Genomic DNA, 27211 nt, shown 5'->3' with positions numbered 1-27211 from the left:
TAGGATCTTAAAAGACATAATCGGTGCTCCTCTACTCTTCCCTTTGGTTTCCAAGAGGCAGGTGGGCAGAACCTGCAGGGAGTTGTCAACTGATTCACGAGGGTGAAAGGAAGTTCAGGTCAACCTGCTAACTGAGGAGGCTGCAGGCACCAGACTTTTCCACCCAAGGCGATGACAAAACAGGGATAAAAAAGCCACTTCCTGCAGCAAGGGACCATTTGTTCCCTAACAAGAGAAGGCGCGCAGGATTGGGTGGGTGGATGGAATGGCCAGCATGTTCTTTACAGTCGGTGTACAACAGTAGCACGTTGGAGAGAAAAATCACACACTATACGTACAAATTACGATATTTTACGTAGAACTCCTCCTGTTCGTAAGTTGGTCCTCCAGGGTGAGTCTGGAACAACAGAAAGTGTTCAGTAAGCATCATTTACAAAGAGGACGGGTCAGGCGCAAGTACCTCATTGCGTAGCTGCTCTGATGTCACATGGACTGAGCACTAATCTAACTTTACAGAAGGAGAGAAGCACAACACAGCAGATTCCTCAAGCACCTTCCTGAACAGAAGGAGGCAGGGACTATTCCCTGTGGGCACAGCAACAAAATGGCTGCCGCAGGAGGTGGAACCAGCCGCAAAAAGGTACATTGTTTACTCACCGAGAAAGTTCTTTCCGCTCTGAAGTAGAAGGTCATCTTGCAGTGTTGGGTGTTTCTCGTCCCATTGCTTGGAGAGGCAGGACTAAAAATTAAACTATTTCCTGTCTCGGGGCGAGGAACGCCCACACACTTCCAGTTAATCTACTACAAGCTCATTATAGACAAGGAAAAAACAGGAAACATGAGAACAATAACAACAGAATGAACAACACAATGAACTGGTTGAACGTCAACAAAAAACAATAGGAAGGACAAGTTGCCCCCTTTATTGCAGCTGTGACTGTCTTGTGCAGCGGTGGCTGTCTTGCTTGAGGTTCACGTTGGCTGATGAATGTTGGTTCAATTATTCAGCCACCCTGAGAAGATGACTCCTCATGGGTGGGCAAGATGACCTTCTACTTCAGAGCGGAAAGGACCTTCTCAGTGAGTAAACAATGTACCTTTCCCGCTCTGATGGAAGTTCATCTTGCAGTGTTGGGATGTCCAAGAGCCCCTTCATTTTCGGGAGTCTTAGATGTCATCTTCTTTAACCACGTGTTGCAATACGCGCCTACCAAAGGCGGCCTCTGCTGATGCGAAGGTGTTAATGCGGTAGCGCTTAATGAAGGTGGACGGATTAGACCATATAGCTGCCCTGCATATTTACTCCATTGATGCTTGTCTGAATAGAGCTGCTGAGGTTGCCGCACTCCGGAGGGAGTGTGCCATGATGCCTAATGGGGCCTGAAGCCCGCTTGCAATGTATGCCTTGGTGATGCACCTGCGGATAGTCGTGCTGATAGATTGGCGAGACATTGGCATGCCCTTGTTAGGTGGTGCTATGGATATAAATAGGTATTCAGTCTTTCGGATGGAAGCTGTCCTTCAGATATATATGTGGAGAGCTCTGCACAAGTCCAAGGTATGCCAACTGCATTCCTTGGCGTTGGAAGGATTGGGGCAGAAGGACGGAAGGATGATTTCTTGAGCCTGATGGAATTGTGATAGAACCTTAGGGGTGAAGGACGGGTCTGTTCGGAGGACCACTCGGTCCTTGTGGAATATACACAGATCCTGACGTATGGAAAGTGCCTTCAGTTCCGACACGCGACAGGCCGAGGTGATGGCCGTCAGGAAAAGGGTTTTCATCCTGAGTAGTCTAATGTGAACCTCCCTCATTGGTTCAAATGGTTTGTTTATCAAGGCCGTGAGGACTGTATTTAATCTCCAAGTGGGGAAACGGTGGATGACCGGAGGCATGGACTGTTCTATCCCCTTGATGAAGGCTCTAACCTGGGGGTGTGAGGATGTCATGTATCCATCTATCACTGGGCATACAGATGATATGGCTGTGATTTGTTTTCTGAGAGTGGATGGTTTGAGATGTTGTCGAACCCCCTCCTGTAGAAACTCTAACAGTTGAGGTAATGTTGGTGACGTGGGGATAGCTGCTTTGCATTTGCACTATCTGACGTAAGCTTTCCAAGTGTAATTATATATTCTTTGAGTGGATGGTCTTCTGTCCTGTAAGATGGTGGAAATCACCTCTTCTGAAAGGCCCAGATCTAGGAGCCTAGCCCTCTCAATCTCCACGCGGTTAGATGAAACCATCCTTGGTCCGGGTGCAGGACTGGGCCCTGCCTCAGAAGTTCCGGTACTACTGGTAACTGCCATGGGCGGCAGGTAGACATCTCCATCAACGCAGGGAACCATGGCCTGCAAGGCCAATTTGGAGCTATCAGAATTATTTCTGGTCTTTCCGCCCTGATCTTTCTGATGACCTTCGGAAGAGTAGGTAGGGGGGGAAGGCGTACATGAGTCCTTGGGGCCATGACGTCAGGAGGGCGCCCACCCGTTCTGCGCTCGGGTGATAATACCTTGAAAAGAACCGGGGTACCTGTTGGTTCTGTGCCATGGCAAAAAGATCCACCTTCGGGACTCCGAATTTTTCTGACACCGCCTGAAAGATCTGTGGATCTAGGTTCCACTCTCCTTCTTGGATCGATTGTTGGCTCAGCCAATCTGCCTCTAGGTTGTGGATGCCTCTGATATGCTCTGCTCTTAGTGACAGCAGGTTCTGTTCCGCCCAGGACAGGATGATGTGAGCCTCCTGGATCTGGAACTTCCCTGCTTGTTGATGTAAGCCTTTAAGGCTACATTGTCCGTGCGTATCAGGACATGATGGTTCCGCAGGAGTTGTTGAAACTGGAGAAGGGCCAGTCTGATCGCTTCCTGCTGGGGCAGCTGGGCTGAGCGCCATGTTTCCTGGACTCTCCAGGAAAAATCCAAGAAATGTTCAAATTGGGGTGCTAAACAGCACCTCAACCCGGTCCTAAACAGTGGACTTGGGAAGCAGGAATTCCCTGCAGCCACTTATGCGGTTTGACCTCCAGAACTCTCCGAGGGAGGCTTTTAAGCCCCTCGGAAGTTTTGATGCCGGTCCCGCGGGCAAGAAGGAAAGTCATCGTCGAAACATTTCATGGGTAATCAAGGTTCAGTCCTCCCCCTTCAATCACTATCTAAGAAAATTATCATCACCGTAACCTTATCATCCAACATCTGAGTAAGTTGCAAGAATTCTTTTGTCTTTACCTTGAAATTGAAGCTCTGGAAGATCGTAATAATCATCAATGCAATCTGCATCTCTCTGTCCAGAATATAAGTGACTTTGTTTGTTTAAAAAGAGTATAGTTGAACGGCAGGAGCCTTATCTACTCGATCTCTACTTTGGCATAACAAACGGGACGGTTGACAGACACTCTAGCTACCAATTAGAAGCCGAGGTGTTAAAAGGGGTGGGAGCGAATGGGCTAAATTCCTCTGGAGATGACGTCTTTCCGATTCATCAAAGAAAACCATCGAGACTGAAAGGGAAAGATCATACAGGAAATCAAATCGCAGGGCTTGAAGTGCATCTTTATTGTGCAACAGGCAACATATTCCTACTACTGGAAAACAAGACGACCGAAGGTCCGCGATTTAAATAATGCCCAGCTCACCCCCTTTTTTTACAATCGAGCAGAGTGTCAATAAAACTTGATGGCCCTTTACAACAACACTAATTGTTTTACAGCGGAGAGAAGAATTTGCAGCCATTTAATCCCGGGACCTGTATAATTGATGAATAGAACCACTACAAGGTTTTGGACTCTGCCAACATATTTAAAACAGCATTTCTTGGTATTGGTGAATTGTCAGAACTATTTTCAGAAATAAACATGGGAAAGGCCGACGAGAAAATACAGGAAATGTTAACAAAACACATGGATGCCTTTACTAAACAATATGAGCAACAATCTCAACGTCTGGCTCAGTTAACCAACATATTGACTAGTCTAACTCAAACCACCAACCAGACTAGTCAGAAATTGGACATTTTGGCAAGCGAAATTACAAATATGAAATCTCAAATATCTACAATGAAAACTGATATGGGAAAAATGGATACTTCAATTAAAAAGGCAATTGAAGAACAGAAAGATATTAAAAATAAACAGATACTTCAAGGTAATCAAATTCAAGCTATACATTTCCAACAAGAAAACGTTATGGACCAACTGGCTATTATGGAGTTAAAATTAAGACAATCGAACGTACGTCTTCGCAATTTTCCAGAAGCAATGGGATGTACCAGAATAACTATCATAAAATCATTGGCTGACCTGATTCATATAAGTGAACAAGATCTGGATTATGCAATAAACAAAGTATATAGAATTCCTTTACCCACCAGTTTGGAGAAGACAAAGGCAAGAGATATTATGATTTCCTTTTATGATATAAGGATGAAAGATTATATTATGCAAACCCTCTATAATAATCCTTTGTCAGTGAATGGAAATCCTCTTATCATTCTTAAGGATATCCCACGACATTTGATGATGAAGAGAAATATGTACAAAGAATTTACTGGGACATTGAAGAAGAATGGAATAAGATTCTGCTGGATCTTCCCACAGGGACTCACTTTTACCTACAAAGAGGTCAGATTTACTATCTCTTCACAGGAGGAGGTAAAAAACTTTTTGAAAAATTATGAAAAAGATCTAGCTGGCTTTAACCAGGAGCCCCAACATCAACAAGAAGAGGAGAAAAAGGAGCTGGCCTTGACATCTGGACAAAAAAGACAGGACATCAAAAATAACAGAAGTGTTGGAAAAACAAAAATTCACAGCAAGAACAAAACTAAAAGGAAACATGCAGTTTATGGGTGATAGAGAGAAACAGAGGGCTAAACAGGGATTTAAATGATGACTAGGGAATTTTGTATTTACTGATCTAATCCTTTTACCTTAAGAACGGTTTTGAAATAAAATCTGTTACTATATATGAAATCAATAATAAACACGTACTAATTGTAAATGAATTGAATAATTTAGAATTAACTTAGTAATCAAGCTTGATGTATTTTTCTGGATTAGAACTTCTTTGCAAAAGAATAGATAAATTTATAGCAAGATGGAGGAAGGTGAGGGGGAAGTCTCTTATTTGAATATCTTTTCATTAATAGATGAATATGTTTTTCGATGACGCTGTTAAAGTTTTTTATTGTATGATTTATAAAATGAATGTGTTGTTGAAAAGTACCCGACAGTAAAATATTTTAAAAATAATAAAAATTTTATGGAGAAAAAAAACCTCCAGTATGTTGATGTGGAGTTTGGTTTCTGAGGGAGACCAAGATCCCTGCGCGAAGGTTCCTGGAGCTGTGGCCCCCCAGTCCTTGAGACTGGAGTCGGTGAAGACTTGTATGGGAGTCTCGTGTAGGTATGGTTGGCCTGAGGTGAGATTTTGTGCCTTGGCCCACCAAAGAAGGCTGGTTCTGGTTGACGCGTTTAGAGTAATGCGCTTGTCTATCTTGTGTGATATGAGTAGTTGGAAAGGCCGAAGTGCGTTCTGAAGAGGCCTGGAATGAAACCGAATCCAAGGTCCTAAGCCTATGCAGGATATCATGGAACCAAGCAGTTTTGCTAGTGCCATGACCAGATGATGTGGGGCCTTGGCATAGGCCATGGCTACTCTTGCTATCTTGAAAGCCTTGTCTTGCGGAAGATACACTGTTTTTAGGGATGAATCTATGATTGCTCCGAGGTGAAGAATACGTTGGGCCAGAATCAGGGAACTCTTGCCTCTGTTGATCAAGTACCCGTGGTCTTCTAGGGTGAGCAGGACCCGATTGGTGTGTTCTGTGGCTAGCGCGATGGTCGGAGCGCATATCAGGAGGTCGTCGAGATAGGGGTGCAGTTGGATCCCCTCCTTTCTCAACGATGCCACTATGGTTATCAGAATCTTGGAAAAGACTCGCGGGGCAGATGCAAGGCCGAATGGGAGGGCCTTGAATTGTAGGTGGAAGTTTGAGTAATTGAAGCGGAGGAACCTTCGATGTGATGGGTGGATAGTAACATGCAGGTATGCTTCCGTGAGATCTATGGAGGTCATGTGAGTGTTCCTTCGTAGAGCTTCTATGATGGATCTTAGTGTCTCCATGCGGAAGTGTTTCTTTTGAACGTAGCGATTGACGAACTTTAAGTCTAGTATTGCTCTCCAGTCCCCATTTTTCTTTGGGACCGTAAAGAATACTGAGTAAACTCCGGCAAATCACTCCGAGGGAGGCACCTCCTCTACGGCTCCGATGTTGAGAAGATGTGTGATGGCTCTCACTGATCTGTTGTGCTTGGTTGAGTTCCGGTACTGTGGTGATGGCAGGAACCGGTCTGGTGGAGTTGCTCGGAACTCTATTAGGTAACCATGTTGGATGAGTTGTAGAACCCAGGCATCCATCTGTGTTCTTCTCCACTGTGGAAGGAACAGTTGTAATCTTCCTCCCACCAGGGTATGTTTGGCGTCACTGTTTGTTCCCTTTGGGGAACTTGTCAAACTTGTCCCCTTTAAAGGGCTGGTATGGGGGAGGTACTGAATTTATTAAACCGTGGAAAGGAACCTAGTTGCGGCAGCCAGTTGGTGCGCCTCTGATCCTGTCTGAATCTGGACAGGGTATGGGATGATCGAAAGGTTTGTGGGTATTGGTTATTCCTAAAATCCTTCTTTTGGTTTTTCATCATATATTTATTCTTGTCCTTCGTGTCAGTCAGCATTTGGTCTTGTTTCTCCCTGAAAAGTTTGCGTCCCTTAAAGGGATGACCCATGAGAATGACCTTGGATCTATATTCGACCTGCCACAGTCTAAGCCATAATGCCCTTCTAATGGCGGTGTTAGAGGCCACAGCTCTGGACGCGCAGATTAGGGCGTCGAGGGATGCGTCTGCCATAAATGAAGAGGCTTGTAATACCCTAGAAAGAGCTACCTTTTTATCAGCTGTGGCAAGGAGTTTGATCAGACCGTGCGCACAGAGGCGCTTGGGGGAAGGCTCCAGTCTCCCTTTCCAGACAGCAAGCCGGATTGGGACCAGTCAGGCTTGCAGCCTGGAAAGGGAGGCTGAAGCCTTCAAAGCCCCACTGTGTGCACACTCTGAGAGATCAGAGCGTGCACACAGCAGGGCTTGGGGGAAGGCTCCAGTCTCCCTTTCCAGACTGCAAGCCGGATTGGGACCAGTCAGGCTTGCAGCCTGGAAAGGGTGGCTGAAGCCTTCAAAGTCCCACTGTGCGCACGCTCTGAGAGATCAGACAGTGCGCACAGCAGGGCTTGGGGGAAGGCTCCAGTCTCCCTTTCCAGACTGCAAGCCGGATTGGGACCAGTCAGGCTTGCAGCCTGGAAAGGGAGGCCGAAGCCTTCAAAGCCCCACTGTGTGCACACTCTGAGAGATCAGAGCGTGCGCACAGCGGGGCTTGGGGGAAGGCTCCAGTCTCCCTTTCCAGACTGCAAGCTGGATTGGGACCAGTCAGGCTTGCAGCCTGGAAAGGGAGGCTGAAGCCTTCAAAGCCCCACTGTGTGCACGCGCTGAGAGATCAGAGCGTGTGCACAGCGGGGCTTGGGGGAAGGCTCCAGCCTCCCTTTCCAGGCTGCAAGCCCGATCGGGACCAGTCAGGCAAGCCCGATCAGGAGGGGCGGTGGGTCTTTAAACTGCTCCTCCCACCCACCCCCTTCCTGGTCCCGAGGCTCAGCTGAGCCTCAGACCAGGAAGCGGGGGAGCTTAAGCTGCTCTGCGCTGCCTGGGCAGGCAGCACAGAGCAGTTTAAAGACTCCCCCCCCCCCCGCGCTTCCCATTCGGAGGATCTGCCCAGCAGCTGAGCCTCGGGACCGGGAAGCGGGGGGGGGGGGAGGTTAAACTGCTCTACCCTGCACTGGGTGGCTGGGAGGGGCCTCCCAGCTCCAGCTGGCGGTGTCCCAGCCGGCTCCCGGGGCGGCCGGCGCAGCATTCGCTCCATAAGACGCACTGACATTTCCCCTCACTTTTGAGGAGGAAAAAAGTGTGTCTTATAGAGCCAAAAATACTGTAATCTTTAGACCCTTTGCACTTAGCTTTGGGCTTGGGCTCTTCAGAGGTGTCTGGTTCATTAAGTAAGTCGAGGGCGAAAAGAGCCTTGGCCAGGAGTGACTGATAATCATCATGGTTAAAAAGTCTGGGTTGCTGTTCCTGGACAACAGGCAACTCCTCATCTGATATAAATTCGCCTTCCTCATTCTCTTCAGAAGGGGAATCCCGGCTACCAGAGGAGGCCTCCTCTCCCATGGTCAGTTCTTGCCTACTGGGATTGGATTTCATTGCAGCCTTGGTTAACCACTGCTTGGTGGAAAGAGAATGGCTGTCCCCTGCCCCCTGAATGGATTCAGAATAGGTAGAGGATTGAGACGCTGATTCTAGGTCCCCGCCCTGGTTTTGGGCTGATAGTACCAAATTTTGGAGCTTTTGGAAGTGGCTTTCAAAAGTATTCTGAATCAGGGTATTCACCCTCTCTTCAGTCAATTGGTTTGGGGCCCCGTTTTTAAGGGAAGATTTTTTGCCCTTAGCCGACTTGTTGATTCGTTTTTCTTTTGATGAGGAACCGGCAGGGACCTTAACAGTCAAAGCAGCACTTGATTGTAAGTGGTGTTTGCGCCCCGATCTCTTCCCGCTCTTTTTGGCGCCATTCGTGCCCGATTTAACCGCCACGGGACCGTCGTTCTTTCTTCTGAAGGCGGGGGAGGGGGGCTTCTCCCTGCTCCCTTCCGTTAATCCGCCAGGGCGGCCAACGGGGGGAGCAGACTTGGCTTGGTCGCAAAAAGTATTGTCCCTGTCTGTGTCTGAGAGAAATTTGACTTCCTCAGACCGAAGAGCTGCGGCAGCCATTTTAAATTCTTTCCCTCTCTTCAAGGCGAACCAGGCGAGCGGCACGCCGCTGCGAAGGAGCCGGCTGAGGGGAACGACACGGACACAGACGAGGCCACAAAGGACGTTACCACAAAAGGTGGGTAGGTAAGGAAAGGATTGGAAGGATTAAGAGGTAACATTTAGATTGCAAGCTACCTAGGCTAAGATCCAGCTATGGCTGGAACGTCCTCTCTCCAGCAAGGCAGGAGAGTAACTGGGAGTGTGTGGGCGTTCCTCACCCCGAGACAGGAAATAGTTTAATTTTTAGTCCTGCCTCTCCAAGCAATGGGACGAGAAACACCCAACACTGCAAGATGACCTTCCTTCAGAGCGGGAATGATTGCCACAGCTTAACTTCAGCATAGAACCTTGTGCTGTGCTGGCAACTGCTACCAAAGCAATGCTTTGAAAAATCTGCACAGCCAATCAAATCCCCCAATGGTCATTCAGAAGCCTTGCTGGGCAAAATCCCCACCCACTTCCTAAAAACGCTTGGCGGGCACAAGAAAAGGTGTCGGCGGGCTCCATTTGCCCATGGGTACCATGTCGGGGACCCCTGGTGTAGTCAACAGATAAAACTCAACCAAGAACAAAGAGAAAGCCCTAGAATGGGGCCACTGAGGGTCTCCAAGACAAAATGCCACTGACCTCTTTCTGCACCATTCTGGAGGCCAGGATTTTCTCGATGATGTTGGCATCATCCTCAGGAGGCTCCTGTGGGCCCCAACAGGAGGAAGAGAACTTAGCAATAGCAGCATCCAGGGTCACAAAGCAGCAAACGTTAAAAGAGGCAAAGTCAACATCTCAAACCCTCCGATCCCATTTGAGACTTCCCCGGGTGGTAAAGCCCTAAATTAATCCTGGCCTGTGACTTTACTGAACCTTGTTGGGGGGAAAAAACACAGGACCGCCAACATCCCACAGTACTCATCAAAGATCTACAGGGACAGAAGTAATTATAAGGGCCGAGTGCTGCCTGATACACTGTGCAACACTGTGCAACACCAACATTTGCAATGTTATACGGACCTATAAACCATGCATGACTCCCCATACCACTTCCACCCACACCGTTACAAGCACCATGTTTGTCAGTCATACATTACCTTTTCTGTTTACACATTAAAAATATAACATGTACACTCTGATTGGTTGCACTACTGGAAACCAAGCCAACTGAACAACTGAAGCTTCGACCCAAACCCAGACATGAATCCAGATTGAAATAGGTTAAAATAATCTGTCTCCTCCAAGATTGCCTGAAGCTACATAGCCACCATCCGACTTGAGCACACTGACCAAGAATGCAACATTGGCCACCATGTGATAATTAACCTAAGTCATTCAGGTCCAGGGACATATTCTTCAGAGCGCCTCTGATGCACTTCTTTCAAAGCAGCCAGACCCTCCCTTGGAGAAAAACGAAGTGGTTGAGAATGGGAAGATTTTCTTCCCAGGACATGCTTTGTGCATCAGACAAAATAAACTCTGATCCACAAAAGTTTATGCTGGAATGAATGTTCTTAGTCTTTAAAGTGCCACTGGACTTTGATTTAATTTTGCTGCAATACTCTAACAAAGCTACCCCTCTGGATCCCTCATATACAGAATTACTCCAGTCTAAGCCTACTGACTTCAATAGGCTTTGACTGGAGTAAGCCTAAGAAGAAGAAAAGAAGCCTAGGATTGCAATGTAATTCATTCTAATACTCTCTGACACTGATATATACACACTTAGGGCTACTGAAAAACAAAAGGGAAAGCCATTACTGCATTTCTATAACATATTGACCACACCCCAGGAAACTTCTTGCTTGGAAACTACAGCGGACAAGGTCACTTACTTATGCGAGTTCAGCTAACAAAACTCTATTCACTGATTTGGCCACAGCTCCAGCTACATACATAACTCTTCTCTCAAACCTAGTAGAAATACTAAAAACACATACACACATGTCACATCGCTACTGCATTAGTCCTTCATATGAGTAAATAATCTCTCACAATAGGAGCACAAAAAAGGGAAGCCCTGTTCTCCCGAGGGACCATCCCTACCTCTGCCTGCCAGGCCAAGGTAGATGCAGAGAGTGCCGAAGCCCGGCCAGCTCCCAGCACAGCTATTGTTTCTCCATCATCATCCACCACCTTGAAATCCAGGTCTTCGTTGTACTTCCTGCGCTTCACTTGGCGTCCAGAGCGGCGCTTCTGCATATATCCAACATAAACTCAGATTAAATCCTAGACATTAAGCCAATCAAGTAATGACAGGTCACAGGACAGCAAATGCAAATAACTCCAGGGACAAGTATCCACTGAATAATATATGATTCCTTCCCATTTTTCCATACACCAAAAGTAGTATCACTGTGATTTCATACTCCATCTGTTCAAGCATTCCTTCTCACCTGGCTCTCCTGGAGATGAAGAGAAATAAGCGGCTGTCTAAAACTTGTGTGCCCACACTGTCTGAATTAGAAAAGTAGAATGGAAATATATATATCTATCCATATATTTAGGGAGACTGCCATGTGTACAACACTGCTCCCTCAGAACATAATTTTCCCCTTTTCTGGAGATGCGTCTGAGAAACCCACCAGCCCCTTCACACTGCAAGGACTCTCTGAACATTCTCTTGGCCTCTTTGTTTAGTTCACAAATTCCATTCAACCAGTTCTCCTTGTTTATTTCTTTTATTTTTCGATTCATCGTGGTTGATGGGAGCCTAGAGCTGCTAAATGTAAGTAAAATTCTCTGGGTTTGATTCCTACTATGAAGGCACTTACCAGGTCTATTTGGGATGCTTTAATGGCCAAAAGTGTACATAAAAATTGTGTGACCTTAAATTTAGAGTTCCAAAACAGGGTTTGTTCTCTGTAACTGCAGACTGTAAGACAAATCTTGGAGTGCTGCAATATAAGCTGGCAAGACTGCTTTTTACTGGGACTCATTTTTTTATTTTCTCCCCTCCCATTAGTTTGTCTCCGTTTGTTAAAGTTGACTGCACCTGAATTATCTAAAGGTTTTCCCCCTTCAGAGTTATTATCAGAACCTGCTTTTGTGGCACTTATTTGCAGCTGGTGATCTGGCATTAGGTGATTTTGGAAGTTCTGTTACGTTTTTAAATCTACAATGGCTCTAACATGTACCAGTCCCAATTTGCTGCTGCAGTTACCAATTATGAAAAGGCATGCATGGAACTGCCCTGACCCCTGCTCAGTGATGTGCCTTTCCATATGGTTCTCCAGCTCCCTACCAAACTCCTGGTCATTTCTGTACAGAAGCCCTGCCCTCAAACACACTCATGCTCCCCGTCTGTTCCCCAACCCATTTTTCCCAGCATGTGTATCCCCCCTGCCTATGTCTACACTAGGAAGATTTTTGGAAGCAGGAGGAACTTTCTCCTCATGCTGGTTATCCCTCTGACGGTGCATCCAGACAATTGTATGGAAGAGGTTGTGCGAGTAGTACATGCACCCCTAGATGCCAACAATCCCACATTGCGTTGATCACTCATCTGTCTATACCACAGGCAATAGCAAGCACAATGTCTTCACAGGCCTTGTTGTCCACATGGAAAGGTAGTGCATAAAAAATAAGGTCCTTCCATTTTTAATGTAAAAACCCAGTTTGGTAGTTTTCAATACAAACTACCACTCATGCACATCCTGAGGGGCTCCCAACATGGAACTCATTATAAAGAAGAAAATGTTCAAATAAAAACCAGGAGCACTAGTGCCTATGTAACAGGACAATCTATACACAGACCCATAGCAGGAGTATCTGTCATTCTTCAAGAGAGATCATCTACGCCCATGAAGAAAGGGCCAAGCTTACCTGGCTATCAGTCAATTCAGCAGACTCCTCAGGGCTCTGCCCAGACAACGAAAGGAGGTTTTGATCTAGCTCTAGGCTTTCCACTGGAGTGTCATGTTTCCTCTTCCCTTTTTTCTTCTTCTCAACAGGAGTTGGTCCTTGCTCCGTGCTGTATTCACAAATTGGTACATAAACTATTACAGTACATATCTCAGGAAGCGAGCTCAGCAGGCAACTTCATGTTTAGCATTTCTGCCCAAAATGCTACCCTAATAAGCCTCCCTTTATGCCACCATGATTTTGATAGCTCCATGTCTCTTTGAGTCAACAGTTAGAATCCAAAGGATCATGCATGGAATCAGCCAAGCCTTTTAAATGGTCTGTTCTCACCACAGCCCTTTACAATCCCTTTTAAAAAAAAACTCTTGAAGGTCAAGAGATATCTCACACCCTACCTACCCTGAAGCAGTATCCAGTGCAGTGCGAAAAGGTGTAGCCAAAATGGAAAAACAGACAAAGGCTTGTGTATGTACAGAATCATTTTAGGCATGCATACTTTGGATCCCAGCCCACATTCTTCTGAGAGAACTATCATCGCAGAACTATTATTTCAGGCTTTCTCTGGACTCAAGCAGTTGAGCTCAGCGAACATCTTCGATTTCCACTTAAAGAGATGGAAGCTGAAGATTTGACAAGGATTTAGATATTAAAAAGTGGTTTTTCATGTACTGGCCTTCTTGCCAGCTGATAGCCCTTTGGTGCCTTTGTTCTATTCCCGTGAGGTAACTTTAATTAATGCTGACTCCATACATCAAAATCATTATCGTGAGCCCGAAACAAGTCCCAAACACAAGCATATCAAATACATTTGGGAAACATTTTTAAAGGATAATTACATAATACAATTAAGTCCTACATATTCTTAATTTTATTTGCCAGTCCAAGTGACAGTTTACTCTTTAAAAACAAGAGTGGGGGGGGCTGTTAAAAGCTGGGTCTTTTAGAAGAACACCAAACAGGAAAAAACATTTCCAAAAGAAGAGCAAAATTAGGTAAGAGAGGCAACATACAAAGAGAGTGGCAAGCCAACTCCTCTACCAAAAAACTGAGCCAGAATAAAGAGGCAGGAGGGAATAAAGGCTACTATCAGCAGTTTTATTTCATTCCAATATCAGGCAGGCGACGAAGCTTTAGATGTAAACTACAGCAACACAACCCTGCTACTTTTGCCTAAGCACAACCATGCGCAGAGCACTAGGAAGCACTCAGCTGGGAAAGACAATAACGATGTTGCAGTCTGGATTCACCTTTTTATCCAAAGTCACATCTGGGCCAATATTTTAATCATAGAGAACCAGCTGGCAGTCTGAAGCACTTTTAGCTCCCAGAAACCCTATGAAGCATTAGTCTAGGTGTCATAAACATTTCTACCTACAGTTTCACTCATAAGGAAAACTGTTGTTGACATTGTGGGAGATGGAGGCATTCCACAACACAATGCCCTGACTAATATTACTCCAAAAAGTAAACACGGTAACGTGTACTTTTCAGATACATTCTATTTTATTCGTCTCTCACACAAGGCTCCACAGCTAAACTATCTCTTGAGGGGATCTTTGAGGAAGCACATTCGTTCTTTGCCCTCCCAGTGATGTAATTATGGTTCATTCCACTTATGCACACATGTTCCTTTGGTTCAAAGGTGAAGCCCGAGGGGGTTGGGCTGTGAGTTAAATACATGCCCAGCCCCCATCTCACTATCTTGGGGAAAAGGCTTCAAGAACACATTCCTGGTGTAAATTATGAAGTTCTTCCAACCCCACAAGCATTTGACTGAAGCAAACCTAGGTGTCATTTTACAAAAAATGTTGGAGAAAGTCAGGTTGTTTGGGGAGATTGAAAAAAAATTGCATGTAAGTGTTGAAGAGGAAAAAGAGCAGGTTAGTGAGTCACATTCAAGAGCAGCTCAGTTAGTGCTCAGACTCAGAGTATAGTGTAGTGCAATCAGCTTACTTTGGTGTAGTTCAGGGGGACAGAATGAGAAATAGGAGGGGGTGCAGTGGAGCCTTGGGGAAAAGGCTAAGCAGAAGAGTAGGAGGGGGGAAGGCCATGGCTTTCCCCCCCTACCTGTGTGGAGGCCTGAACCCACAGCATCCTTCCACCACCCCATCCTCTGGCTGGGATGGTGAAATAAAGAGGCCTCACAAGGCCCTCTTCAATGAGACTGCTGCTGGAGCGTCACCTGCAGAGGTGCCTTACGCAGGTGCTGGCCCTGGGCAGGGGCTCGTTGAGCAGGCTGCTCCTCCTCCAGCTGTCAGGACTCAGCATCAGGAGAAGTCTGTCATTTGGGCTGAACCTGAGCAACAAGTGTCTTCCAGCTCTCAAGTTCACCCCAGTGACCCAGAGGCTGCTGGTGAAATTGCAGAAGAGAGTGGGCACCCCCTTCTCCAGTTCCTACAGAGTTCTGCAAGTCATCCAAGGAAGGAAGGCTGGAAGTGGCACAAGAAGAAGAGATGGAGGTTCACCCTGAGATGCTGCCATCTCAACCCCTTCTCCCTCAGGCATCTCCTTGCAATTCTGGTGTCATTTGGTTGAAAAACAGCCACTCCACACACACCCCAAGTCCCCCATAGGGAACAATGTATTCAAAAATTCTGAAATTCCAAACAACCCCAAATCTGAATCCCAAAACAGTATCAGAGGACCCAAATACTCCCAAATACCAGTATTTATTCTCTTCCCAAAACTCCTCCCCACCAGGTACACATTCCTAGTCAAAATCTTTACTTTCTCATGCCCTAAACAACAATTTTTAAGAGATGCAACAGGAGTCTTTGACTTTCTCCTGCAATTGACCAACACCACCACTTCTGGTAAATTAAAGTTACTATTTCATTTTACAGAACCCTTAATTTTGACTAACAGAGCCAAGCTGCATGTCTGCAATTGTATTTTATTTTATTTAGTCTGTACCCTGCCCTTTCTCGGCCTTTTCTTTTAATTCCTTCTTGTCCTGAGATGAGCCACAGGTATGTAATCTCCCATGTGATTATGATGCTTTGTTCATAAGACAAGATTTAAATAGGGGTGCCTCTTTTTTTTTGATGAAGTATGCTAAAAGAAAAGAAAGAGAGCTGCAAAGTTAGAAAGTCCAAGGCCTTCTGCATGCGAACCTTCGATATTGTGTCCTCACTAAAAATTAGACAACAGTCCAAGTACAGAATCGTGCATAGCTCAAGCCAAATTTCCTAGAGTCTTTCCCACATTAAAGTTCAAAAGCTACCAACTTAAAATATAGGTTTTATGTTAAATAATAATAAGCTATTAAGGGGTTTAATGTCCTTTCACTAATGCTTGTTTGCGGTGCATTTGTCTCAGCAGGTACAAAGAAATGCCAGACATTTTGTTTCACATACCTGGTCCTGGTGCCAGCATACACTACACCATTTGGTTAACTGGTTGCAAACAATTGCTTTAAACAATATATTCACTAGATCTCATGCTCCCGTCTTCTGGAAATGTGCTATTAGCCCAGTGGTTGTGTAAATATAACTTGCCAAGCAGCTTTTAGGGCAGATGTCACCCAGCTACACCAGTTTCACTGAATCAGAAGCTCTAGAAATGCATGGAAGTTAAAGCTTCTGCTTTTGTGATAGGTCCCCAGACACTGATTTTGTAGTCACAATTAACTGATCTAGCTGTGATAAGAACTAATTTAGAGGAGATTATGCCACTATTAGCAGCCGCTTAGAGAATTTGCAAATACTCCATTGCATGAATGCTTTTACTTTGCCAGTGTGGTGTAGCGGTTGAGAGCGGTGGTTTGGAGCAGTGGACTCTGATCTGGAGAACCGGGTTTGATTCCCCACTCCTCCACATGAGCGGCGGAGGCTAATCTGATGAACTGGATTTGTTTCCCCACTCCTACACAAGAAGCCAGCTGGGTGACCTTGGGCAAGTTACAGCTCTGTTAGAGCTCTCTCAACCCCACCTAACTCACAGGTTGTCTGTTGTGGGGAGGGGAAGATAAGGTGGTTGTAAGCCGGTTTGATTCTCCCTTAAGTGGTAGAGAAAGTCGGCATATAAAAACCAACTCTTCTTCTTCTTTTCCTCTTTGGAAGGAATGGTTCTTTACCTATCTACTTCTACAAATGTATTGTGGAAGAGCCCACTGGACATGAATCTAGCATTTTGAGGACTTGAAGCAGCAAGCATGACCACTGGCTTGGTCAAACAACCATAGACACCCACTGCTCTGTTGTTTTGTGCTGGCCAATGGCAGTAACAATAAATGTAATACACAGACACCCAAGGCAACACAATGTGTGACAACAATTTGCTTGACTGACAAGAGGCAAAAGCCCTGATGCACAACCACCATGGTTTCATATCAACTTTTTTTTTTGTCTTCCATTGAATGGGAACGTTTGCATACATTCCATGGTGAAATGTGCTTGCAGTATTCCTATAGAAGTATCTAACATGCTGGCCACAGTGCAGTGGCAAAGCCTAATTTCTGACAGACACAAGTTACGAGACACAGCTTGACGAACAAGTGGCACTAAGCCATCTCTTTCCTATTCCCAATTTCCTTTGTGCAGTGGAACAACCACATATAGTGCAATTTAGGGAAGCCCTCCCACAAGCTGCAGGATGGAGATGCTGCATCTGGCACATGCAAGCCGTAAACTGCGCAATAAGCACACTACAGGCTCAGCTCAAAGAAGTTTCACGTAGTGCTCCACTGGGACAGATTGTACTTTGCATTAAAAAGAAATGCAGTCACAAAGATACATTCCCGGTACCCCACCAGAACATATAGGATAAAGCTAAGCAGTTCTGCACGAGAGAAAAACAGCTGCCATGCAAGCATGCAAATAAATACTGTGCACAAAGAAATAAATACCAACCTAGACTTCTTGGGCCTTGCTTTGGGGGGAGAGTCCGAGCTGCTCTTCTTTTCTTTAGGCTCCTTTGGGACTTTGGCCTCCCGTGGCTTCCGGGGTTTCTTGATGGCCTCCAGTTTAGGCTCCTTAGGCTTCTTGGGCTTTTTGGGTTCTTTTGGTTCCTTAGGCTCTCTCTTTCTCTTTGGTTTTGCTTCTCTTTCACTACTCAGCTCCTGCTGCCCTGCCTCTTTTTTCTTCCGTTTCTTCTTCACCCCAGTGCCCCCACCTCCATCATCCACTACCCCATTATGGGAGGTCACCAGGTTCTGCACAATCTCATCGGGTACCACATCAGGTACCACATTTGGCTGGTCCGTCTGGGCCAGGCTCACGCTGGCCAAATCGGAGATTGTCACAAGGTCATGCAGATCTTCCTGATCTGTGCTATTGACAAAAGGGGACTGTGGCTTGCATTCGAAGGTAATGGACGCATCAGACATTGGGGAGTGAGTCAGCACTTTAAAATGCGCCAGCTACAAAGAGAGAACAGAAAGAACTGTCATCACACATGCGTATGAAGTATCTAGATGCTGTATGTAATACCTGGGGCATTAAATAATAGGCCCTGCTCTGCTTGCACGATTTTTAATGGGAGCTGGTGCACAATTATTGTTCAGCTAAGGCAGTGCACGGCTACGGTCAATAAATTCACACCAGGTCCAGAACTTCTCGCAGGCTACTTGGCATGTTACCTGTTCCAATACTACATCTGCTTTCCATGCTAGAATACATGCAACTGCTCTCCGAAACCAATAGGTTTACTGCCTTTTATTGTCAGGAAACAGATAAAGGTGGTTGCTTCCTGTTATGCGTATAATGCCAAACAAAAGAGTGACCAGCATATCAAAACACACATGAATGTCACAGTACACAGACCAATATCCATGTGAAGTAGCCCTCTGAATGCCTTACCCAGAGTTGAAGGAATAAGGCCTGGGATAATGTGAAAAACAGAGTTGCTCCCATACACAGCAGCTGCCAACCTGTCAATTCAGACCCTCCAGGCCCCTGCAACACTGGCTAGAGGATGTGAATGAAAGCTGCAGCATTATGTCAGAAGTGACATGTGTAAGAGATGTAAACAAGCATGGCCTGCAAGGATTAAAAAATGCTGATAGATGGTACATTTAAACTCCTATAAGAACATTAGAAGAGCCCTGCTGTATCAAACCGCTGGCCTATCTAGTCCATCACCCATCCAGTTCCTCTAGAGGTCCAACAATAAGGGCATAGATGCCAAGGCCTTCCCTGATGTTGCCTCCTGGCACTGGCCTTCAGAGGCTAACTGCCTTTGAATATGAGGTTACCTTTAGTCACCATGGCTAAGGAGCCTCTGATAGACCTATCCTCCATGGATCTGTCTAATCCCCTTTTAAAGCTGTCTGCACCTGTGGCCATCACTACATCCTCTGGCAACAAATTCCCCATTTTAGTAATTAATTGCGTAAAGAAGTATTTCCTTATGTCTGTCCTGAATCTACTACCTATCAGCTTCATTGGGTGCCCTCAAGTTCTAGTATTTTGGGAGAGAAAGAAAAAGTTCTCTTTGTCAACTCTCTGCACCTCTGTTTTCTAAACCAAAACGGACCCTTGTTTACTCACTGAGAAGGTTCCTTCCGCTCTGAAGGGCAAGGGCATCTTGCAACTCGGGTTATTCACACCCACTGCTAGGAGAGGCAGGACTATTTTTTTTAACTTTCTGTCTACTAAGGTGGGAATAGCCCCAGCTTCCAGTTTACCAACTAACTGGCTACTAGAGACAGGAGAAAAACATATAACCATAACACTGGATAACAGTAACAAAAAAAAACTAACTGTATGTTAGTTAAAAAGTGGTAACGAGTACAGAGACTGAAGGATGTAATGAAGGAGGGATAAGGAGGTGAAGGTATTTTCCTACGTCCTTATCAGTATGGCATAAATATTGTGAGTACAATTTTTTCTTCCCAATGAAAACCACCCTGGTCAAGTTCTGTTTCGGGTGGGCAAGATGCCCTTGTCCCACAGAGTGAAAGGAACCTTCTCGGTGAATAAACAAGGATCCGTTCCCGCTCTGACTGAAAGGGTATCTTGCAGCTCGGGACGTCCAAGAGCTAGGTCCCGGGTGGGAAGAACTTGCCTAATCTTTTATGATGTTTTGCAGCACTTTTCTGCCAAAGGTGGCATCCGCTGCTGCTAAGGTATTAATTTGGTAATGCCTCACAAAGGTGGAAATGGTGGACCAGGTGTAGGCTTCTACAATACATTGTTTGGTCAGCCGATTTAGCGATTGGCGAGACAATTTGGTACCCTGATTGGGAGCTGATAGATATGAACAGTGCTTTTGACTTTCTGAAGGGGGCTGTGCGTTGTCTGTACGTGCCAATGGCTCTGTGAACATCTAGAGTATGCCATTCTTTCTGTTTGGGAGTGGTAGGATTGGCTGAGAAAGATGGGAGGTGTAATTCCTGTTGACGGTGGAACAGAGAATTTACTTTAGTAATAAAGGTGGAGTCTGGGCGCAGAACCACCTTGTCATGATGGAATATGCAAAGGTCTTTTCGGACAGATAGTGCTCCTATCTCTGATATCCTCCTGGCTGAGGTGATGGCCGTGAGGAATAGTACCTTCATGGATAGGAAATGAAGAGGGACCTCTCTTAGTGGTTCAAAAGGAGGCTTTGTTAGGGCTGTCAGTACCACGTTGAGTCTCCATTTAGGTAATCTGTGTACTGCAGGGGAGTTAGTCTGGGAGACCCCCTTTAAAAAGGCTTTGACTTGTGGATGACCTGATAAGGGAAACCCATCTAAGGATGTGATGACTGTAGATATGGCCACCACCTGCTTGCGTAATGTGGCTGGTCGAAGCTTTTGTTTTACCCTGTCATGTAGAAAAGCTAGTAGGTGAGGAAGGTCTATAGATAGTGGGTCTTGACCTTTCCTGCGACACCACCTTGCAAAGGCTTTCCAGGTATAATCGTCGATTCTTCTGGTAGATGGCTTCCTGGCCTGCAGAAGAGTGTCGATGACCTCTTGGCTTAAGCCTATGGTTGCTAATTGCTGCCGCTTAATGGCCAAGCGGTTAGTCTGAACCATTCCGGATTGGGATGCTGGATTGGTCCCTGTTGTAGCAGGTTGGGAAGGGTGGGAAATCTCCATGGTCTTTGGGTTGACATTGCTGTCAGGGCTGCGTACCATGGCCATCTCGGCCAATCTGGTGCAATCAGGATCACGGTTGCTCTCTCTTACCGTACCTTTCTGATGACCCTCAGTAGGATGGGAAGGGGCAGGAAGGCATATAGGGTTTCTGGTGGCCAGTGGAATGTCAGGGCATCCGTCTTCTCCGCTTGGGGGTGGTAGAAGTGGGAATAGAAGCGAGGTAACTGGTGGTTTTGAATGGAGGCAAATAGGTCCGCTTGTAGTGTCCCGAACCTGTCCATTCGCATTTTGAACACTTGTGGGCACAAGGTCCACTCTCCCTCATCGATGGTGTGTCGACTGAGCCAGTCTGCCTGTATGTTCTGGATTCCCTGGATGTGTTCCGCCCTCAGTGCCAGAAGGTTTTTTTTCTGCCCAAAGAAGTATCTTTTGGGCTTCCTGATGTAGAGTGGAGGATCTTGACCCACCCTATTTGTTGAGGTGGGCCTTGGCCGCCACGTTGTCCGTCTGGATTAGGACATGTTTGTTTGACAGAGAGTGCTGAAAACTCAGTAGTGCCAGATGGATGGCCCTCAACTCCAACAGGTTTATGTGCTGTTTCTTTTCCGCCGAGGACCAGGTTCCATGTACAATGGATTCGTCTGTGGTGGCACCCCATCCTTCCAAGCAGGCATCCGTGAATATTTGAAAGGGTTCTGGAAGTATGAAAGTCAGACCCTTTCTCAGGTTGGTGGGCTGTGACCACCATAGAAGGCTCTTGCGAAAAGCCGGGTCCACAGGTATTAACTTGTCTCTTTTGGTTGCAATGCGTGTCTGATGGGGACGGAGCAACCACTGAAGCGGCCGGGCATGAAAGCGTGCCCAAGGTATTGCGGGTATGCAAGATATCATATGTCCCTGAAGATGGGCCAGCGACATGAGGTGTGCCCAATGGAGTCTGGCAGTGTTTTTTGCCATGGATGCAATCTTTTTGACCTTCTTTTCTGGGAGGATGACAGTGTCGATGGCGGTACCGATGGTGAATCCCAAGTTGGATATGAGTTGAGAGGGTTCTAGCTGGCTCTTTACCCGGTTTATCAGGTAGCCATGTTCCTCTAGGGTTTGCATTACTCGGGAGGTGTGTGTCATAGACGCCTGTTTGGACTGAGCGCAAATCAGTAGGTCATCTAAGTAGGGGTGCAGTTGGATCCCCTCCTTTCGTAATGACGCTACGAGGGTCACCAACACCTTTGTGAAGACTCTTGGGGCTGACCCCAGGCTGAAGGGAAAGGCCCTGAATTGTAAGTGGAGGTTCATATACTTGAACCTGAGGAATTTCCGGTGGTCGGGGTGTATGGGGATGTGGAGGTACGCCTCTTGCAGATCTACGGATGTTATATAGGCATTGTGCTGTAGGGCCTCTAGTATGGATGAGAGGGTCTCCATCCTGAACCGTCTGGCCTGTACATACCTGTTGAGGTATTTTAGGTCCAGGATGGCCCTCCAGTCCCCGTTCTTCTTGGGGACTGTGAAGAATATTGAGTACACACCGGTGTGGTGGTCCTTCAGTGGTACGGCCTCTACCGCTCCGATCTGCACGAGGTGTTTTATGGCCTCCACGGTGCGTGCATGTTTGGCACGTGATCGAGAGGTTGGAGACTGCACAAAAGGATCTTGTGGGGTGCACTTCAACTCTATGAGGTATCCTTCCTTTATAACTTGAAGTACCCAGGCATCTGTCTGGGTGACTTCCCACAGTGGGAGGAATTGCTGCAGCCGTCCTCCCACAGGTGCAGACCCGACGTCGGAGAATCGCCTGGGCAACGAAAGGACTGGCGATTGCCAGACCAGGGAGGTCGCCTCTGATCATGTCTGGGACGTGACAGGGTATGGGAGGTACGAAAGGGCTGGTGAAAGCTTTTTGTCTCCTTTCTATAAGGTTTAGGCATAATATTTTTCTTATCCTTCATGTCTGTCATCCATTTCTCTAAACGATCGCCAAATAGTTTGCCCGCCTGTAGAGGGTGTGCCAACAGCAGGGCCTTTGATTTAAATTCAACGGGGCCAGGCCCTCAGCCAAAGGCCCCTGCGGATACCCGCACTGGCAGCCACTGATCTAGCCAAGAAGGAGATGGCGTCTAAGGAAGCATCGGCTAAAAATGATGACGCTTTAAGTATTCTATCCACTCCCTCCACCACCTTGCTATCTGCGCCCTCTAAGAGTTTGGATAGCTTCTTTGTCCAGGTGATGGCTGCCCTGGCTATGACAGCTGCCGTGGTGTTAGCCTAGAGGGTGAGAATGGAGGTTTCATGTACTTTGCGTGACAGAAACTCCATCTTGCGGTCCAATTGGTCTCTAATGGACCCCGCACCGTCTTCAGCTATGAAATCAGAAGACTGTAGTGCCGCCACTGGGGCATCCACCACTGCTAGCTGGAAAAAATCTCTAGCAGGAGACGACATGTCATAGAGCTTTTTAATGGATGAGGGAAATTGTTTATTAATTGTGGGCTTATCCCACTCAGATCTGATGACCTCATGAAAGTGCTCTGGTAAGGGGACTGTTTTGGTTAACTAACTTTTTCTAAGGAAGTAAGCTTTTGTCTCTTTGGGCCAAACCTGAGGTTTGAGATCTTCCACAGTCTCAGCTTCCTCTGTGAGGTCCAAAGCTATCAGTGCTTTAGATAACAGTTCCTGTAAATCATCGGCAAGAAACAGCCTAGGTTGGCTTTCTGCCTCTAGATGGCCCTCTTCCACGTCAGAAGTGCATTCTCCCTCTTCTGTAATGCTTCCTTCTGAAGAGCATACCGAGCCCGACTGAAGTAGTGGGGCTTGGGTAGATTGGGGGTAGACTGATTTCATGGCAGCTTTAGTTGGCCAGGGAACAGTAGTTTCTGTGTGGCTGCAATATTGAATTGGGGAGTTGTCAGGAAGGGAGTCTGGTTCTGCGCTGGAAAGACTAGGGGAGACAAACCTTTGCATGGCTAAGGCTTGGCTAAGCATTGCAGCGACCTGATCTACTCTGTCGCGGTTCTCCCTCCCACCTCCCCTCCCGCGGGGGGGCCTACTTTACCCTCAGTCGTCTTGATGTGAATGGGGTAGTCAGTGCGCAAAGACCCGGCCTGCGGCTCTTCCTCCGGAGCTTTTTTGGCGGGAGGGCTGCATTTTTCCCTGGCTGCGGTGCCAGAGTCGGGCTTCAGGGGCGCAGCCTTTTCGCGCTCTTTCTGTTGCGGCCGCCATGATGCCTCTTCTGGGAGGCTTTTTTAGAAATGGGACGATAGTCCCCCTGTTCCCCGGGCGGCTCTTGCCGTTCCGAGGGACCGCATATGCGGCGATCGGAGGGCTCCTCTGTCGCTGCCTGAGGGTTGACTCGTTTGTGCTCTGTGGCCGAGCATTGCTGCGCGCGTAAGGCGTGATCGCGGTCTGACTCAGACAAGTAATCGTCTTCCTCCCGTCCTCTGGAAGCAGCGGCAGTAGCCATGGCTTCCGAGGGCTTTTTGCAAGCGGGGAAGAGGAAAAGGACAGAGAAAAGGTTTTGTTTGTTTGTTTTTAAATAGATATAGGTAAAATTTAGGTAAAGGATAGAATAGATATTAGGACAGTTTAAGTAGGATAGAGATAGAAATTTCCCTATGCTATCTAGAAGGCTACAGCAGCTCTGCTGTATCCAAGCGCTCTCCGGCAAGGCAGGAGGAAAACTGGAAGCTGTGGCTATTCCCGCCCTAGTAAACAGGAAGTTAAAAAAAATTAGTCCTGCCTCTCCTAGCAGTGGGCGTGAATAACCCGAGCTGCAAGATGCCCTTTCACTCAGAGCGGGAAGGTCCCAGACTCTTCAGCCTTTCCTCATAGGTGCTCCAACCCCTTAATCATCTTGGTTGACCTGTTCTGGACTTTTTCCCGCTGTGATGTCCTTTTTGAAATACGATAACCAAAACTGAACGCAGTATTCCAAATTAGGCCACACAATAGATGTGGCATTATAATATCGGACATTTTATTTTCAATCCTTTTCCTAATCATGCCCAACATTGAGTTTGCCTTATTCACCACTGCAGCACACTGGGTTGACTATAATCACTGTGCAGTATCTGGTCGAGTCATTCTCTATAGTCTGGTATTATTCACAAGAGTTAAAGTTGCTATCTTTTTCTAACCACTGTGAAATCCAAAATCTTTGTCCTTTTGGATTAAATGAAAGACAACGTTTTACTCAAAACAAATAGAATAGATTTTTTAAATATAAGACAATCTACAGCATTAGATAATGATATGCTCACCATTCGCAGGGGATCCATTCCCAGGATCACTGCAAATGGTGATATACATGAATACCCAGTAGAAAAAACACAAATTTCCCTCCAAATTAAGCCATTTAATAATTATGACAATGGTGAGGGTAAGGGTAAAAACAGACTGGAAATCATATCACATGATCAAATCGAGGGCTGTGAATAAGTAAAATCACAACTTGCAAATGTAATTCTTTTGTATACTGTAATTCCTATGCATACTGTAGAGCTCCAAAACATTTTCAAGCTTCTTTTTGTTTAAATGTGAACAATTTAGGCTACAATATAGTGTAAAGCAGTGGTTCCCAAACTTTTCGGCCCACCAACCCCTTGGTTCCACAAACTCAACCCCAGCGCCCCCTACTATCCTATACAAAGCATTATTCGAAATAGAGGTTTGCATGACGCACTGAAGAAAATAAGAATAAAATTTCAAAACAGTAACAATGAATTGCACATCTATTCAAAATAAAATTAAAACTTTTTAGTTGAAATTTATTTAACAAAACTGATGAACTTGATCTAGAGGCACCAGCTCTTCAAAGTCTGGAAAAAATGATGATAGTTTCCACCAAATTTGCCAGCCTGGTGCCATAGCTCCATCTGTTGTGAATTAGTGAACACAGTTGAAGGGCCCCACCTCTAGCGCCCCCCTGCTGCCTTCTTGCCTCTTAGTGCCCCCCTAGGTAACCCCACCGCCCCCCAGGGGGTGGTACTGCCCACTTTGGGAACCACTGATGTAAAGCATTTAATGATAATACATTATTAAAGAGTTCAGTGTTTTCAATGTTAGAAACTGTTATTTAATATCCAAACATGAGGATACTTGCTATGACTGTATGAGATAGTTTCTGTCCAAATAATACACTTTGTTTCTGTCCAAATAATACACTTTCTTTTGTTTGTATTTGTTTTCTACCTTCAACTTTTATTTTTCCTACCTCACAGATGGCAAAAATTAACATATTCTATGGTAGCCTAGGGTGCAGTAGTTTGCAGCTCCTTCTAAAGTATTAGCTATACTTGCTATTTTTCTTATAGAAAAGTAAGATATTTATACTGTTGTGTTCTACCAATATGCCAAATAATACTCAGTTAAAAATGATGCATTTTATGTTGTTAAAGTATAAAACATGTTTAGGTTTGATAGAACGTTTGAGTTTTCCCCCAGCATGATGTAGTGGTTAAAAGCGGTGGTTTGGAGCAATGGAGTCTGATCTGGAGAACCGGGTTCAATTCCCCACTCCTTCACATGAGCAGTGGAGGCTAATCTGGTGAACTGGATTTGTTTCCCCCACTCCTACACACGAAGCCAGCTGGGTGACCTTGGGCACGTTACAGTTCTATTAAGAGATCTCTCAGCCCCACCTACCTCACAGGGTGTCTGTTGTGGGGAGGGGGAGGGAAGGTGATTGTAAGCTGGTTTGATTCTCCCTTAAGTGGTAGAGAAAGTCAGCATATAAAAACCAACTCTTCTTCTTCTTCAACATTTTTGGAAATTTTACATCTGTACACAGGAGTCTGGTTAGAATGACCATTGGCGAAAACCAGTCAGGCCAGTTTTGATCTTCTCATGCTAGCTGCCAGGTGGGAGCAGGAAGCAATGTGCACACACAACAATCAGAGATGGAAGTGGGAGGGATTGACTGCAGGGCAGGGACACCTCATGGTTCAGGACAGCAATGCTAAGTCCTCCAGAGCCCTGCTCTGCTGCTCTTCAATACAAGTCCCCAGCCAAGGGTGGCACACGGGATGAGCCATGGGCAGGACAGCCTGAGGGCAAAGCACAAAGGAACAGCCACAGTGGCGGCTGCTCCTAAACACATGTGCTGCATGTGCAGCTTCTAAGCTCCTGCCTCACTGCCTCAGCACTTCAGTGCCTAACAGGCCACACCAATGCAGAAGAAATACTTAAGTGTTGGGCTGCAGCCACACACGTAAACCTGAGGCATGCCCAATTAGGCAGCTGCAGATAATGGTTTAGATATACACTAGCATTTCCTCAAACACAAATGCTTCCACTGACAGGACACAATTTCCTTGCCTCCTCCCTCACAGCTGATGGAGGAGGGCAACCCCTGTCTCCTAGGAAAAGAGTTTTGATGGGCATTTCAGGCTGCTGTGGGAGGGTGGAGGTCAGAAAGTTGCACTGCGCAGGTAGA

General features: G+C 46.2%; 1 protein-coding gene across 1 annotated transcript in view; it reads right to left on the bottom strand.

Annotated features, from left to right (window-relative positions):
• Positions 1-27211, bottom strand: part of CHD6 (chromodomain helicase DNA binding protein 6) — a 95626-nt gene that overhangs the window by 48789 nt on the left and 19626 nt on the right. Inside the window, exons 2-6 of the mRNA XM_056845579.1 lie at positions 17609-18117; positions 12720-12867; positions 10941-11090; positions 9534-9599; positions 339-397 (exon numbers count right to left, since the gene is read on the bottom strand). Coding sequence (XP_056701557.1) covers positions 339-397; positions 9534-9599; positions 10941-11090; positions 12720-12867; positions 17609-18117 — 932 coding nt within the window. The remainder of the gene's footprint in view (positions 1-338; positions 398-9533; positions 9600-10940; positions 11091-12719; positions 12868-17608; positions 18118-27211) is intronic.

The sequence above is a fragment of the Euleptes europaea genome, chromosome 2, assembly GCF_029931775.1.
Source record: "Euleptes europaea isolate rEulEur1 chromosome 2, rEulEur1.hap1, whole genome shotgun sequence".
Taxonomy (NCBI): Eukaryota; Metazoa; Chordata; class Lepidosauria; order Squamata; family Sphaerodactylidae; genus Euleptes; species Euleptes europaea.
Note: the sequence above shows the minus strand (reverse complement) of the source record. Positions and strands in the feature narration are given on the sequence as shown.